Source organism: Penicillium maclennaniae (genome assembly GCF_028827695.1).
Source record: "Penicillium maclennaniae strain IBT 15551 chromosome Unknown utg000003l:1.0-5670915.0:1.0-5674809.0, whole genome shotgun sequence".
Taxonomy (NCBI): domain Eukaryota; kingdom Fungi; phylum Ascomycota; class Eurotiomycetes; order Eurotiales; family Aspergillaceae; genus Penicillium; species Penicillium maclennaniae.
The window spans coordinates 472,052-488,812 of record NW_026623215.1 but is presented as its reverse complement, the minus strand read 5'-3'; the positions used below and the strand labels follow the sequence as shown (position 1 = coordinate 488,812).

The following is a 16,761-nucleotide window of genomic DNA, read 5'->3' as shown; positions in this document are numbered from 1 at the left end:
AACAAAGAGTAAAGCGCTTAGGCAAGGTAGCTGGTGTCAACCCAGTCCTTGTAGTCGCTGCCAAGGATGGTAGTGATGGGGATTGCGGAAGAGAGCTTCTCGGCGAAGCTGGCGCGTGTGCCCTCAGAACCATCACCGGAATTGTCGTACTCGCCAAAGAGAACATTTTCAGTGTTGGGCTCGCTAGTCGACCATTCGATCCAGCCGGCGGAGTTGATGGCATCGCTGAGAGTGGTCTTTTGGAAGACAACGCGGGCATACTCGGTCCAGGGACGGCCGAGGTAATAGCTTCCCTCAGCAACATCCTCACCAGAGGCAGCATCGACAGTGGACTCGTTGATCACGTAGTATCCCTCATCGGAGCTGGAGGGACGGCCCTGAGCGGTGATAGTACCCTCGGAGTACTTGAGAAGACCAATGTCACAGCTATCGAACCAGCCCATTCCTGTCTGACCGAAAATGAAGTCGATGGCACCCTCGATGTAGCACTTGCCATAAACCTGGTAGCCGGTCTCGGCGAGAACAGTGTCTACACCGTTAGTAAACAGTCACGTAATTGAGATATCAATGGCCAGAATAGATTACACTTACCCTGGAATCCAGTGAACTGGCAGCCGTAGTAGCCTTGTTCGGTGTTGTAGGCGCTCAGTGCGAGAGCTTGATGACCTTCACCGTAGGTGTTCTTGACGTTGATGTTGTAGATGCTGGATTTGGCGGCCCAGTTACGCAGAGTGGCTAAATTGGGGTTTTAGCATGGGTCCACTCTAGAGCAGATATGATTTTCTATATCATTGAATTTCTTACCGGACTCGTCATCGTTACTAACCTCCTCCAGGCTGAGGCCAGAGGTGATGGTAACGGTGTTGGAAGTGTAGGAGGTGTCACTATTGTATCGGTCAGTGTTATAAGCTCAGTGACGCCTGGATCTGGAGAACGCGGACGCACTCCTCAGTTTGTCCATAGATTATCAACGCTCCTGAAAGCTTGGGAATGTACACCTGCTCGGCGTAGGTTCCTTCCTTGATGAAAATGGTCTGGGTCTCGGAGCTATCGGTGTCCAAGGCCGAAATGGCTTCGCTGATCTGGTAACCCGTAAGCTCATGTGTAGAACAAGCGAGCTCTTTTCATCATTCACATACAGTAGTATAATCACCGCCCGACTTGGCGACAACAATGGAACCGGAAGGAGCGGTTGTGCGACTGGCTGCCAGAGCCGTGGCCGCAAGTGAAACAAAAGTGAAAAATCTCATGGTTTGCCGATCAACGGATTGAGGGAAATAGGTTAAAAAAAATGAAACGAGTGAAGATGAAGGAATCGAATAAGTGGGTTGTTTGGAGAAACAGACCTGAGCATGTAGTCTCTCTTTAATATTCTCCCGCTGCTTGCCCCCCTAACATTAGTAAGAGGAAGTACAACTAATAGTCCCGTAGCATACCCACACCGCTTCGGCAACACCCGAAGCGGTGTGGGCATGCTACGGGACTATTAGAGTGATTGCTTTAGATGGGGGCACTAGTTGGCCTCATCCGGATAGTCCGCCGGAATAAACAAGCCCTCATTCATCTATATTAGCGTGCAGAATAATAACATGTAAGCGTAGGACCTAACATTCTGTTTCAGCTTGTGTGGTGGATTACCTCCACTGTTTTATCCGTCCACGCGTCCAGTGCAACTGAAACCAATTAGCATTCCTCCTACAATACAGCTTAAGGTAAAGCGCCGGGGAAAATCAGCCACTGACTAGCTTCTATTCACAATAAGCATTTTTGGGCGCACTCGCCCGGCATGATCTGATTCCGTAGCAAAGCTTTATCGGAGCGTCAGTGGGACTTGAACGGTCGCAATGTTCCACCAGTGATGTTCACAATACGCGGGTAGGGAGAAGCTAAATACAGGATAAACCCCGGGTCATTTCCGAGAGTGGGTGGCTAGGGGAGATCTCAGTTCCTCGGAATTGATTGGCCTGGTCGGAGTGGGCCTGTAGGATTCTTCACGAATCCTTTATCTCGGTGTTTCTACTAAAGTAGCACAAAATTAAGCTATTCAACCGCCTTGACTCGAATGCGTGATCTAGTGACGAATCAATCATGGATGACTGCCACAATGGTGTTCAGTAAAGGAGGTACGGTAAGCAATTTTCGCAATAAAGCCCTACATTCGTCAATATTTGCAATCACTGACAATTATCTGACAGGGCTGGAGAAGACAAGGTTATCATCGTAGGCGCAGGTATGTAGGCCGGAAGAGGGGAAATAGGGGAATCATTCTTCGGGGATCATGTAATTGAGAATCAAACAAAGGGGAAGAACATTTCAGGCGTGAGATTTTAGTGCTCCACTGAGTGAGAAATCAGGCGGCATCGAAACATCCTATTAGGTTTTACCAAAAGGTAAGCAACGAGATCGTGACAAAGCAAGGCTTGATAACCATGGAAGACCGGATAGTTTGAGACTCGAGCTCTCTTCGTGAACGGTAGTGACGTGGTATGAGAAGATGCATGGTCACATCGAGGTTACTTGGAGCCATGTAAGCGAGCTGAACATCACAATGGCCTTGAGTCGCCCTTGATCATCTAGGCTTAGTGGTCGTGCCAGTGAACTAGCCAAACTATGTTATTCGCCAGCGACGAACAAATTCTGCGAGTTTTGGGCGAATACGGGCTGGTCTGTGCGTTGAGCGCGATCCCAAAACATGGATCACGCATCTAAGAAGACTCTCAGGATAGGGTCAGAGGCTCATAGGAAAGAGAACGAACCCGTGCTGTCACACGGGTTCGTTCTCTTAGACCTGCAGCTTGGCATTTATTGGCATTTATTGGCAAAAATGCTTGTCTACCCCACGAGAAACTAAGCCCTGAGTTGCTGGGTTATTGTCGTCTTGGCCCTGGATTAAGAGGGTCTGCTCCACTCAACAACTGCTAGAATCCCAGTGTTTGGACCCTATGTTCAGCCCACAAGGGACTAGGAATAGATTTATCTGAGTCATGGCGTTCAATGTGGCGGATGAAGTGTCGTAGAAACAGATTAAGCGAGGCGGCAACCGAGCAAAATTCCCCTAATCAGGCAATAAATGGGCATGGGCGTCGGGGCATCGCAGCTAGCCTTGAAGCCAATTGGACCCTGAACATTTAGTAGAGACTCCGCAACAACTATCACGGTGGCCTTTAATTAATAGTTTGCCGACCCCCAGAATTTCCCATGTGTTCCAAGGCAGTATTTAGGCTTGCTGTTTTCCCGTGGGGTTCCGGGTTTCGCTGTCGACACCGTTTTGCTTTATCTGATGATACTTCACTCTTTTAACTTCCTACCCACACTCGTTTAAGTGATACACCGCCAATCGCTTGTTCGTGCCATTCAATATGCATTCCAAGGTTTTTGCGGCTCTGCTTCTCCTCGCTCCGGCTTTGGCTATGCCACAAGCAACAGCCATAGCTACCTCAGAAGGCTACTCAGGTAGCTCCGGCTCTTCGGACTCCAACGACTCTTCGGACTCCGACTCTACGTCTGTGAGCCCCGACGCTGCACTCCCAAGTGATTATGTGAGCGTTTTGGAAACCGCCGTTCCGTCTTCTTGGGAGTACATGAACTCCGCGGAAATCGCCTCGGTTGCCAGCGCCGCTGCGGCTGGCACGTACCCAGCGTGGTACAATAATCTGCCAGCCAGCATTAAAGCGGTTGTTACTGAGCTTGGTGGTTTTGACGAGAATCTGCTCGGCGTGGATCCTTCGATGACCACGGCCATTGGGTCTAGCTCATCCTATCCTTCTTCTCAGACTGCCGTGGCGACCACTGCTACTGGCTCCTCTGGTTCTGCTGCCACCGAGACTCAGGCTTCAAGCGTTTCTTCCACTAAGTCGGGTGCTGCTTCCAGCTCCAAGTCAACTGCCCATTCGTCTGCGACTTCCACTGGTGGCGCTCCTATCGCTACTGGTGGTGTGGCTATGAGTTTCGCTGGAGTGGCTGGAATCCTGGGCATTGCTTTTGCACTTTAGAGTGTGATTTTATTGACCGGAGTTCAATCGCTGGCCTATCTGGGCATATTCTTTCCCGGCAGACATGTCAAGTTCCGAGAATCACATCATCTACATAATACATATTCAATCAGGGTCTCGCATCCCACTAATTTGTCACGAGTTCCGATACTACAATCTCTTTAAAAAAATGGCAACAACTTATCGAAATACAACACGTTTTTCAAACTTTGCGGACATATTTTGGCCAATGTAACCGCGACATCTGCTAGAGTCTGACGACGACTCTCAATATCTACGAGCTCCACGCGCTCAATGTATCATTATATTTCCTGATCAGTTGCTTTCTGTAGACGTCACGTGAGCGAACATGAGTCTTTGATGCCTGAGGCACGAACGCGAGAAGGTTCAAATTCCAGAATCCGCAGTGTTTGCCACGCGATCAATCGAGCCATACAAATATCAGGTTTCGAACTTGCCTGGCCAGATTGGGTTTCACGGCCCACATGTGAAATCCAATTGTCTCACGGGACAAAAGTAGTTCGGCCAGAAGTCCGATCTTGTCGGTTACGCATCCGGGTATGTGAGGCTTGGCGCAGCGCGTTCGCCCTTCACCAAGACAAGCACAGGAATAACAGCATTCCTTGGGCACACAGACAGAGCCAGAGGCGGAGAATAAGACAAGTACATTCTCTGGTGACGGGCGTTTCCGCAGACGTGCTGTATGAGATCTATACTTGGGATTTGGTGTATATTTTGGACAGCATGTGGAGTCGCATTCGGCTCACGCTCTCCAAAACCCACACCACGGAATTTAACCGCGTACGTTCTCGTTGGAACTGATCTAGAAACAGGACGCCATTAAAGTTCTATCACTACTGAAAGGCTTTTGAAGGGCTTGGTCTGCTGAGCAATGCGGGGATCAAAGGGTCGACTAATCTAGATCGAAAGTCAGTGATGCCCGAAGTATAGCTCTGCACAACCTTGGGGTCATAGCTTGATCTGCATGATACAATTGACCCCTCTTCCGAGTTGGAAAATGACAGCCCAAGAAATCAGATGCATGCGGATAGACACTGAAGTCTTGCCAATCGGAAATTCAATTCTCTTACGGAGCCGGTTCGCAACCGGTTCGAATCCGATGGTCTTGATTTGATCATCGAGGCTATGAGTATTCGGTCTACGTTGCGAGGGACTATGTGAGAGTTTGTATGTGTAGCATAGGAAGTTACCACGAGAGCTCCACAAGTCTTGCTCTAGCTGCCGTTTTCCGCGAACCAGGATTCTCGTGGTCAGGCCGTCTTAACCGAAACAAACGTAGACTAAGCGATCAGCAACCACAAATACCAGATGCGACTGGATTAGGCTAGATTTTCTCTCCGTATTTTCCAGAATCATGTCTTCACCAGGGCGTAGGGCGTGAAAAAAAAGAGTGGCAGCCGGATGTGGAGCCTGAACCCACCAAGGTATTGAGTTTCATTTGGTCGGCCGCGTTAAACTGGGACCCTGAGAGAGTGGACCTGGCTTTGACCTGGTTGAATTTTCCTTGCACAGGTCTACTTTATAATATTTGCCCCATCCCACCTGGATCTTGGGCGCATACCTTGAATGATTCAATGGGTCAAAGGTCACCATGTCCGACCACTTCCCAATGGAGGAGAACTTGCAAAAGGTCATGTCTGCTATAGGTTAGTTTACCCTTTCACTCTTAGCTTACACCTCAATACTTATATTCTCTTCTAGAAAACGTAGCCGAGTCCCTTCATGACTCACAAGATTCATCGCGAGATTCTTCTGACCAGGAACCGGAAGTGGCACATGAACCTATCCAGGAGCGATATGAGAACCCGTCATATTCTCGTTTCCGCAAGGTCGCTTCGAAGACCGTTGTCTCTTTTGGTGTGAATGATCCGGAGAATCCAGTCAACTGGAAAAAGGTATCACTGGCACTTTTCTTTTTTTAAAGTCATTAACACTAACTTCTTACCAGTCAAGGAAATTCCTGGTTCTTGCCGCAGGTGTCATGCAGGTCATGAACAGCACTATCGGCTCGTCCATTTGCAGTAATGCCATCCCTCAAATCGCCGAGGAGTTCAACATCACCAATCAAGAGGCATTAGTCCTCCCTATTTCCATTTTCCTGATCGGCTACGTCGTCGGACCCTTGATCTGGGGTCCTAGCTCTGAGTACTTTGGCCGCAAGAAACCCATGCTTGTGTCGTACTGCGGGTTCATGATCTTCACAATGGCATGCGCTGTGGCCAATTCGTATGCTTCATTGCTTATTTTCCGATTGTTTAACGGAATGATGGCATCTGCACCAATCGCTACAACTGGTGGACTGTTCGCCGATGTCCACGATAATCCAACGCTACGTGGTCGCTTGATGGCTTATTACATGGCGGTACGTTCTTTGATTCATTGGAAATGGGCCAATTCTCGCTAATCCTTGACAGTGTACCACATTTGGGCCCATCATCGGTCCCTGGGTTTTCCGGATTCGTCGCTGTTGTCGACTGGCGATGGTGTTTCTGGATTGGGCTGATCTGTTGCGGCGTTTCCTTCCCGCTCGTTCTTTTCATGCCAGAGACATATGGACCTGTTGTCCTGACAAAACGTGCGAAGAAGTTGCGCAAGGATACTGGAAATTCAAACATCGTCTCGCCTTTGGAGCTGCAAAGCCGCAATCTTCGACAATTGCTCTTCCTTACGATGACACGACCATTTCGAATGCTTCTTCATGAATCAATTGTCTCTTTGACTTCGCTGTACCTCGCGCTCGCATACGCCATATTTTACCTCTATTTCGAGGCTTACCCGATCATCTTCCAAGGGATCTACGGGATGAGTGCTGGCATTGCCGGTTTGATGTTCTTGCCCATTGGCGTGGGAGCAGTCCTTGCTTGTTTCGTCTTCATCTGGTACGATGGCTTCCTTGCCCGCGCAAAGGCTCGCGACGCGAAATGGGCGAGTATTGAAGAGTATCGAAGACTACCTCTTGCCTGTATCGGAGGTCCATTGTATGTAATCTCCCTGTTCTGGGTAGGATGGACATCATCATCGAATATTCACTGGGTCGTCCCGTTCCTCTCCGGTATTCCGTTCGGAATGGGCTACCTACTGATCTTTATGGCCATGTTGAACTACCTCACCGATGCCTATGAGACTTTGTCTGCGAGTGCCCAATCAGCGGCTAGCTGCACACGAAGCATCTTCGGCGCCGTCATTCCTCTTGCTGCGAAGCCGATGTTCAATCGACTTGGCGTGAATTGGGCATGCAGTCTGATTGCATTCCTCAGCCTGGGCGTGTCGATTATCCCCTTTGCTTTCATCCGCTATGGCGACCGTATCCGTGCCAATAGCAAGTTCTGTCAGGAACTGAAGCGTATCAAAGAGGAAGAGCGGGAACATTTCGAGCGAGAGGAGCGCCTTGGTAACGATTCTGATAACCTGCAACCTATTCCCTCTGTCAATACCGGCCAAGCCACCATGACAAGAGTAGATACTGCGCAGACGGAGAAATCGGCTATCATTTATTGATTGGTTGCGACCATCACTACTTGAACTTCTGACCACATGAACGATCTTTACTCTTTGCTTTGGCGATTCCCAATCTTGCAGCATTTTCCCCAGCAATCATGGAATATTCACACACTTAATCCTCAACATATGTGAGCATAGTGCCAAGCTGCACCGACGACTGATCTTCGCGCGAGGTTCTGAAGACAACAAGCGGAATTCTTTACATTAATTCCGATTACTGTTCCTTTTGAAAATGCTTCTACTACAAGATTCATCAGGCTGGGCGTTTTAAATTGGCGACATTTGGCATTCCTTGGGGTTAATTTGACTACTACCCATACCTAGAGCGTATCTATGTCGATAGTCCTTGGGGTTAATTTGACTACTACCCATACCTAGAGCGTATCTATGTCGATAGTCCTAATCGTATGATTTCACGAGCAAGTATCATTCATATTCCAGTAACTCAAGTCTCGGTGTCATAGTGAAGGTTTGATAAGTTTGGGAAAACAGTTACTCCGTCTTCAGTCCAACCTTTCCAACCTTGCGCAGGCCATATGCACCGATGCCAGAGGCAGCGATCATCAATGCGAAACAAGTCCAAAACACAGCACGATAGCCTGCCATCAGGGCGTCGGGCGATTCTTTGTTACTGTACGATGACTCTTGAGTGACGCTTGATGAAATGATGGCAAAGATAGTCAGGCCGATAGAGGTACCAAATTGCGCGATGGTGTTGAACACAGCCCCAGCAAGGCCTTGCGTCTTCGGAGTAAATGAATCGGCGATAATCAGATTTGCGACGGTAAAGATGACTAGACCATGTCAGGTTTCTGTGTTCATTTGATATTAGGGTTAATGCATACCATCTGCCGAGAGAGGACCTAGTAGCACGGCCCAGAATGCGCAGTACCACCATGACCATTGCGGGTCGATTACGGCTAATAGCAGCGGCGAACCAGCACTGAGAAGTGTGGTAACAAGGACGAGGTGGTTGGCGTGAAGACGGTACACTAGAAGACCAGTTGCAACGTTGAGAATTATTCCAATTATCACGTTGGGCAAGAAGCGAACGGCGGCCTGGATAGGCGGAAGGTCTTGAACCTCTTGGAAGCTGTTGTCGGTCAGCCCAGTCACTTTAAAGGAATTTGAACAACATACAAGAGACTGAGAATTGTTTCTGTACCATTCAAAACCGCCCAGGTGAGAAGGACCATCAAGCAAATGGAAGCGAACGCGGTGTTCTTCCACAAGGAGTTAGGAATCAGTGCGGACTTGTCATTCTTCTCTCGCCAGCTCATCCACCACATGAACGCAGGCATACAAGCTACCGCGATACAACACAGGGCTATATTCTCGGCACGATGCATATTGCCAGGATTATCAGTGATGATGCTAGTATGATATTAGCAGCTGATCGCATATCAAAAGCCATTCAACTTACGCAAAGACATATGATATCAAGCCCAAACATGAACTGGAGAGAATAATGCCAACCCAATCAATCTCATCTCGAAGTCTGCGGAGCGTGAAGGCATCGCGCGGCTTGTCATTCGGCAGCTTGAAATAGAGTATGAGCGTGAGAACGGCTGTGACACCAGCACAGAGATAATAACCGAACCGCCAACCGAGGCTGCTATCTTGAAACAGGCCACCAAAGACTAATCCTATGGAAAAGCCAAGAGGCTGCCCAAGCCCCAGGCAAGCAAAACTAATGTTTCTCCGTTTTCCAACGGGCATGGTATTGGTCATGATACTGAATGCTGTTGGAAGGCACATTGATGTCGCTATTCCTTGGAAAGTGCGAAATAAAATCATCTGGATACCACTTTTGGCGACACTGCAGGCCAAGATAAATGCACACAGTCCCACGCAACCGATGAGATTAATGCGTCTATTACCGAGGAAATCGGCTAAAGAGCCAGCAAGAAGCAGACAGCACCCGTTTGCAAGGCTGTCAGTGATTAGTTTGATCATTCGACAAAAAAAAAGGTCGAAACCTACGAGTACACGGAAGCCGGCCTAATATTGCCACGTTATTAGTTTGAATTCAAGATAGGGTCGGTTGACTCTCACCAAAGGAGCAAGTTCTCTGGTAGTTCCAGATCTGCCGCAATTTCCGGTAATCCAATGGTCAACAAGCCACCACTCATACTACCCACAAAGGTAATTCCGGTGAGGGCAGTAATGAGAATGACAGCCCGAGTCTGCGACAATACATCTTGACCATCATGAGCAAGTTCAGATGAGAATTGATGCTGTGAGAGTCGACTTCCAAGTCGCGAGCCTCCACGAGAAGTGTTTGAAGAAGAATGCATCAACGAAGCCTGGCGCGAGTCATCCACCTCGAAAGTCGCTAGGTGCGATCCAGCATAGATCGTGGTAGTGGTAGTTGCCATTTTGAAACAGCGCGGATAGCTCGCTAGGGAGAAAAGACACTGCGCAATATCATTTCGTTTTTCTGGCAAGTTTCTGCAGAAATATGATCCTTGTCAGCAGCGTCTGGAGACTTGTCAAAAGGCGTGGCCAAGCCTGTCATTAGTCATTTCCGCTTGGTGGAGACAGCCTATCGTTCTTAAAGAACTTCTCCATCAGTTAAACGTTCTGGGTAATGGAAGAATCGTAAGGAGTTGAACTTTTTTGCATCAGTGGATATCATTGTAGCATGTAGTATTGTAGGAAAGTACCGTGGCAGGACTTTTGAAGATGTCTGAGCGTGAGACAAGGCTGATGTTTCCGTAATAGGTAATCACTCACGCAGCGTCGCCTTCAAAGTAGTCAAATTCCATAAGAATCCATAATCAGATTTTGAATCGACAATGAGCCCACAGATTCAAAGACTCATGCCAATAACTAACTTCAATTGTCCGACAAGGTCCCTGACCAATTGAGATTCATGATTTGACCAATAAAGAAACCGTCGCAGCGTGAAACTTGTGAGCAGTCACTTCGATCCAAAGGGACCATCTACGCAGCCGATTCGTCAAATCTCGCGCATCATTTGCGTCGGATACGGCGGTAGAACTTGACTAATAGCCAGTTATGTTTGAAATAGATGACATACCATCAAGGCCATGACATTCTGCCGGAGGCCGCATTTGGAGTCGTGTGAGATTGATCCTGCGTCTCTGTCTCTTCCAGGCATATTCAGACCACGAGATGTCAAGCCTCAGCTGCTTCAATCTAAAGAAATGCAGCACCAGCTATACGACAGGCTTCGCGTCCGGATGGGTACACCAAAGGCTCTCGTCTGGATGACGTGGGCTAAGCGCCACCTTCTAGCTTTCGACGAAGGGAAATGAACATTGAAATTGGCTTTTTACTACTCAGTAACGACACAAGTAATAGATGATATTTGTTGGATGAGATTGAACTTGGGCACAAATGGTCCTTAAAAGGTATGTCTGGAGGTGGCGGTAGAGGTCGGCGGCGAACGCGCCTATCGCAAGATTTGTCTACTGGAACGACAAATACAGTGGTCCATATTTAAATCCATCGATCAACCAATCAATCTTGTTTCCTCTAGTGCTCGATCTAGATTTATCTTCAATTTCCATACAGAAACCGATTCTTATCTAATGCGGCGACTAGTGCAACGCTCCCACCACTAAATGACAGACTATTAGAAATATGCTTCGAAACCCTCTCCAGTCATCTACCGGACAGAGGGTCTGATGCAAGAATTCAAGCACAGACCTTGTATAGATCGACAGAGAATTGAGTCAAGTTGAATCACGCCTACGCGACAAGGCTCGGCGAGGGAATCGAGACTGGCCGGATCGCCATATCAATAGATAAGGAGCGGCCAAAAGGAGCGGCCAAAGGAAGCGGCCAAAAGGTGCGGCCAAAGAGAGCCTCCACAGAAGACCTCAGACTAGGCGTAATCTGACATCAGTGACCCACTGTCTGAGCACTGGTCTCGCGTAACCTGCTTGGTTCCTGTGCCGGGACGGGGATGACAATGAACTTCCCGACCACAAAGGTGACTTGCATGAGTATCCACTAAAATCCTCCGTACAATGTGGATCAAAGATGGACGGTCCGGTGCAAAAGTCCTCAATAATTCAGGCCAAGTCGAAGACGAAATCAAGGTGGCTAGACAATCACTAGCGATGACGAGGAAACCACTGGATTTGCATGCATCGTTCCACTAACTAATGAATCAGCCCCATCTTACTGGAACATCCTGGTTCAGCTTTGCATCTGGATGATCAAATGACTTCATAGCCATGTCGTTTGTTAAGCCAACCACTACTTCCACTGGGCGAAAGTACAACGGGCGGCCAAAAAGCAAACCTAGAACAGGATTTTTTTTTTGCTTTGGACGGATTTAGCGCCACAGGGGAAAAAAAATTAAAATAAAATAAAAGGATCGACCATTGAAAAAAACCCAGATCTCTTGAGAATTGATCCATTACAATGGCAAATGAATTCTACAAACGGCCTGGGGTTTGCTTCAGGGGAATGTTTCAGAAAATCGAGATATGAGCGGCAAGCGCGCCATGCGCGAAAGGGGCAGCGGTTGCAGCGGAAACCCCAGATGGCCGCAGACGGGGCTTGTGGAGTCGCGCCCGGGGGGGTTTTGCGGACCATGAAATTTCACCATAGAGATCCATCGAGATTACCAGGACCTAGGTGATCAGGGTGCTCATGGTGATGTATACCTGCACCTCTGCCTGATTACCGTCAATCCGGGGCTTTGGGTGTCTCAAGAGTCCAAGCCAGTATGACATCCTGGTACCAATGTCTTGGGGCGGCGGAAGTGAGGCTACTGGGTCCCACTAAAAAAAAGAACTAGGAAAAGATATCCCACTGTCTGATACGTCAGAGTACACATGGACGCTCTAGCTTGGCGACGGCGTGATGTGCACCAACTAGATCGCGTATCGAGCTCGGCCTTGCAACTGCGCCCCTGCTTGGGCGATCCCTTTGGCCAAGTCGGGGTCAGCAGCTGCCCTCATTCAAACTATCCCTGAGGTGACTCCAGACTCGCCCTGGGCTCGGGCATCAAATCCCCGCTATCCGTAATAGTATCTGGTCTTCTTTCCCGGGTTGCCTTTCTCCCTGGTTCGTTTCCCATGTTTTACCGATCATTTCTTTCGGCATGGGTTCACGAGGGGGTCGCGCACGGACAGGAGACGCGAACTTGATGGTTTGTTCAAAGCTAAACGTTTGTGCCTAGATCGTGCCTAGCGACTGGGTCAGCCCATCCAGCTCACAGCCCATCTTCAAGCGCCGATTTGCCTGCAACAGGAAGCCTGGTCCCGGACCCGGTCATATCCATACTCCACCCCCATAATCCTCCCGAGACATATCGGCATAGCCAGGCCTCGACCCGCCATAACGGAGTGATGACTCAAGCTGAAAAAAAAAAATCAAAAATCTAATAATTCCATTTCATACCCCAGTGATCATGTGGCTGTCATGTCTGTCCGGGAGGCGAACTCTAGGCTTTTAATTTTTAATTTTAATTTTTTTTTTTCACTTTTGCGGGGAATCCTTGAGCGTATCACGGCAGTTCCGTTCGCTGTATCAGGAATGTGGAATGCAGCTGCTTAGGTCCCTTGGTCAGGATCTAGTTTAGACTGGAGCTAGTGTCACTGACCTGACCGTCTGGTGATCAGCTTTTTGTTTTCCGATGCCTGGTCTCTGATGGTAGTCAATTGGTAACTTGTCCGGGACCTGATGTATTTAATGTAGCCGCATCCCCAGCCGTTGTTCGTTTTGGATCTTCTATAATCTCTTTCACCTTTCGCCTTTCAACCGCGTTGCTTTCTTTTGTTTTTTTTGCGTTTTGCAATCCAAATCCAAAAGTTATTGCTTTGCTCAACCTGCCAACATTTCAAAAAAAGTTATCTGTAACAGACTCTCAGAGTGGCCGAATGGAGGAAGTATGACAGTCTTCACATTGGTGGCACTTCCTATCGTCTTGCTATCTCTGGTCGTGAGATATCATAAAGAAATTCGACATTGGCTGTGGAGTCGTCAAAAGCACAATCACCAACATGAAAGCGCAGAGACTCCCTCTGTCCTCAAACCACAGCCCATCAAGGGTAGAGAACGATACCGCGTGATGATGGACATTCGCAAGCTCGATGCCCAGAACTGGTTGACTCTTGACAAAAACTACATGGACGAGCATCGCGTACGAGATGCTCTACTTCGCCAAAAGAGGGACCAGGTAATACAGTGTCTCCCCGAATCGGTCGACGCCTGCCACGAGGCGCTTGAAGAGGTATCCAATTTTTTGTCTCAACGCTTTCCCAACATGTTCGAGACTACTTTGTACAACAGCAACCCACATATCCAAAATCGAATGACTGGTGAAAAGTTCAAACTTGGTGGTTCGGCCCCAAATGAAAACCTTACTGACGCCCTGGAGGCGGCGGTGCGGCTTACGATGGAGGATCTGAGCATCCTAATGATGAATGAAGAGAATGAATATTATCTGTAGGTTCTCCTATGCAATCGATTTTTTTTGCATTCTGCTCACAAAGTCTCCAGGGCTGCCAGCGCAAGTCTCTTCCCGACGGGATGGACAGTGGACCAGCGGATTGGATGGACAATTTCCCGGATGCATGAGCCAGTACCATTATGGCATCAACAAGTAGCGAACTCAGTCAGCAAGTAAGTGAAGTTGCAGGCTTGGACCTACCGCGACAATGTCTGACACAATTTGACTTAGATTCCTCGCCCGGCTCACACCAAACTCCCCAATGGAGCGATCCAATTACTTCGTTGAGGTGAAAAGCCCAAATGAGAACCTCTTTGACATTCTTTACCGTCCAGGATCGCTCTGCGAGAAAGAACTACTCAACCCGACTCCGGATGAAATCATCATTCGCCGCGAAAGGCAGACTTTTCGCCGTCTCCCGCGCACGGGTGCCATTCTCTTCGGTGTCAAGACGTTCTTGACGACTCTCGACGAGCTTCCTATGCAGGAGTTGGAGAATTTGGCCAAAGAGATGGAGACATGGCCTGAAAGTGTGGGTGAGTATAAGGGGAAGAATGTGTGGGGTGCGAAAGTGAAGGAATATTATAGATCGAGAACGCAAGTTGAGAAAGTGGAGGTATAATCTCCGTGATGACTTCGATGGTGGTGGAAATGGTGGTCTATGCGGTTTTTTCTTTGTCAAAAATGGGTGGCTGTCTGAATATCTTATTAAACTTTGTTTCTTCAGCTATGCATCATGCTATTCTGAGTATCAGAATCATATCGAATTGTTAACTACCGATGAGCCAAATTGGGGAAAATTACAGTGCTGTGAGCTTCATCGTTTGGTAATCACTTGGTTGAGTTAATGCTACTTGTGGTCTGAAGACATGTTTTTAGTAAAAAAATATTCCAATGGAGTCAGATGAACAATGGTCAAAGTCTATAGGTCATGGTCAAAATATGTGATAGAAATGAAGAGGCATATCAGGATCTCCAAGATAGAAGAAAAGTCCGGAAAGGGTATGAAGGGCTCTAGATCTTTGCCAAGGGAGGCTTGTCCTGCTTTAACCGCACAACGCCCTAGTTTGAACTTGTCAGCACACTCGGTGAATAGAAGCCAAAAGAAACATACCTCTTGAGTGCAGGTGGCGATCAACAGGCCGTCCTTGGACCAAATCTTCTGAACAGCCAGTCCCCGTCCCTCACCGGCCCATGGACTCTCCGACTCCACCAACATCCACTCATCGGCTCGGAAGGATCGCGGGTTATGGAAATAGATCGAGTGATCGAGGCTCACCATCATACCCACCTCTTTGTGGTCTTCTTTGGGCTTGAAATTGTTGGCATCATTCAAAGCGCCCTCTAGCTGGCGGCGCAGATCGGCCGCTTCTTCCTCCTTCAACTCTTGCAACGCCTTGGCGATATCCTCGTCGTCCAAATCGGAGGGGTTCTTGAGCGCTTTCAGGAGTTTCTGCAGTTCTGCCGGGGAAGAGAATCGGGGCATGTCGTGAACACGGGCGACTGTACCAATAAAATAGCTGTCTGTAACGTAGGCGAGTGCGGACAGATGTGCTTGGAAGCCACCTTCTTCGGAGATCGGCCCACGCGCACGAACATAGCGTCGCACTTTTTTGTCTTCGGGGTTTGAAGAACTTCCTGTGATTCATCAGCTCGCTGCATATACGGCTAGATATCATGGTTTGGCAGAGCGATTTACACGTACGGTTCACAATGCCCGCCTTTCTCGATTCGAATGGGCCACCGCCCGCGTTGCTCAAAGCTCGAATAGTACCCGGCTCCACCTCATCTGGAAGTGGTACCTCGGGCTTGGTCGTCGCATGATCGAGCGTCTTCTCGCCGCCGCTTCCGACGCGGCTGAAGCTCAGGGTGGTGGTAAAAATTGGGCGGCCCCGCTGTCGCGCCTGCACGGTACGGGTTACGAAGCTGCGGCCGTCACGCACTCGCTCGACATGGTATAGAATGGGTATCTCTGAGTCACCGGCAAGGACGAAGTAGCAGTGCATGCTGTGGACGGCGAAATCGGCGGGGACTGTTCGCATGGCGGCTGATAAGGACTGCGCGATCGCAGCGCCACCATAGATGCCACGAGCACCTGGCGGGTGCCATAAGGGCCGTGTGTTGGTGAAGACATCCTACGAAATCAGATCGCCGGTCAGTAACTAATGTGCAAGTATGGCGCAAGCGAAAGGGGTAGTCGTACGGGGCCGAGGTCCACGACGGGAGTCAGGTCAAGGACATTCTCGATCAGCGCCTTGGAATGATCCCGCGGAGGGGGATCTAAAAGAGTCACACGCTTGGCCATCCTGGCAAGAATTACTTTCAAAAGGTAATCAATTGCAAAGACAAAAGAAGGTGTCCGAACGTTGAAACAGCGTTGGGCCCACGAAGCTCCGGATGGCGGCGGTCTCCTGGATTAAATGCGGAAAGAGCCGAGGTCCAAATCTTCAACGGGTGGGCCGCGCGACTTCAATTGCTCGTCATTTCACGTGTATTTCGTGTCCGCTATGCTATTGTACAGTGTCAAATGTTGAAACACAAGTCGGTCTCCCACAATCATCTGATCTTTTGGCCATGCTTCTCTATCTAGTCGGTCGGATTAGCCGTTCCGCCGTCTTCTGCATCGGTGTCAGCCCGAGAAGTAGTTCATCAAGTAATGGCCCAGAAGAGTCAGCTTATCTTTGATACTTTCGACATGCCCAAGGACCACGAGGTCTATCAAGTGACTATAGCCCCTGAACAACTATACCATCAATAGCAGGTTCTTTTTACGTACTCGAGAAGCAGTAAGATGGCCAGAAAGGCCCAAAGATA

General features: G+C 48.8%; 6 protein-coding genes across 6 annotated transcripts; 3 read left to right on the top strand and 3 right to left on the bottom strand.

Moving 5' to 3' along the window:
• Positions 1 to 17: 17 nt before the first annotated feature.
• On the bottom strand, positions 18 to 1,250 carry N7477_002269 (uncharacterized protein; the record flags this gene model as incomplete). The annotated part of the gene is made up of 5 exons (XM_056963932.1): positions 18 to 529; positions 592 to 735; positions 805 to 884; positions 946 to 1,082; positions 1,140 to 1,250. 5 exons carry the CDS (start codon positions 1,248 to 1,250, stop codon positions 18 to 20), a joined length of 984 nt encoding a protein of 327 aa, XP_056823885.1.
• Positions 1,251 to 3,359: 2,109 nt separating this feature from the next.
• N7477_002268 (uncharacterized protein) lies at positions 3,360 to 3,992 on the top strand (the record flags this gene model as incomplete). Its single annotated transcript, XM_056963931.1, has 1 exon — positions 3,360 to 3,992. The coding sequence occupies one exon, from the start codon at positions 3,360 to 3,362 to the stop codon at positions 3,990 to 3,992; it is 633 nt and encodes a 210-aa protein (XP_056823884.1).
• Positions 3,993 to 5,604: 1,612 nt separating this feature from the next.
• On the top strand, positions 5,605 to 7,511 carry N7477_002267 (MFS transporter; the record flags this gene model as incomplete). Its single annotated transcript, XM_056963930.1, has 5 exons — positions 5,605 to 5,659; positions 5,715 to 5,908; positions 5,962 to 6,375; positions 6,428 to 6,473; positions 6,559 to 7,511. The coding sequence occupies 5 exons, from the start codon at positions 5,605 to 5,607 to the stop codon at positions 7,509 to 7,511; spliced, it is 1,662 nt and encodes a 553-aa protein (XP_056823883.1).
• Positions 7,512 to 8,006: 495 nt separating this feature from the next.
• N7477_002266 (putative MFS transporter) lies at positions 8,007 to 9,892 on the bottom strand (the record flags this gene model as incomplete). The annotated part of the gene is made up of 6 exons (XM_056963929.1): positions 8,007 to 8,308; positions 8,360 to 8,607; positions 8,655 to 8,888; positions 8,938 to 9,447; positions 9,498 to 9,515; positions 9,570 to 9,892. 6 exons carry the CDS (start codon positions 9,890 to 9,892, stop codon positions 8,007 to 8,009), a joined length of 1,635 nt encoding a protein of 544 aa, XP_056823882.1.
• Positions 9,893 to 13,386: 3,494 nt separating this feature from the next.
• Positions 13,387 to 14,563, top strand: N7477_002265 (heme-dependent oxidative N-demethylase family protein; the record flags this gene model as incomplete). Its single annotated transcript, XM_056963928.1, has 3 exons — positions 13,387 to 13,943; positions 13,998 to 14,120; positions 14,179 to 14,563. Coding segments are annotated over 3 exons (1,065 nt in total), but the record flags the coding sequence as incomplete, so codon positions are not given.
• Positions 14,564 to 14,961: 398 nt separating this feature from the next.
• Positions 14,962 to 16,252, bottom strand: N7477_002264 (uncharacterized protein; the record flags this gene model as incomplete). Its single annotated transcript, XM_056963927.1, has 4 exons — positions 14,962 to 15,009; positions 15,062 to 15,585; positions 15,653 to 16,082; positions 16,151 to 16,252. 4 exons carry the CDS (start codon positions 16,250 to 16,252, stop codon positions 14,962 to 14,964), a joined length of 1,104 nt encoding a protein of 367 aa, XP_056823880.1.
• Between the last annotated feature and the right edge of the window lie 509 nt (positions 16,253 to 16,761).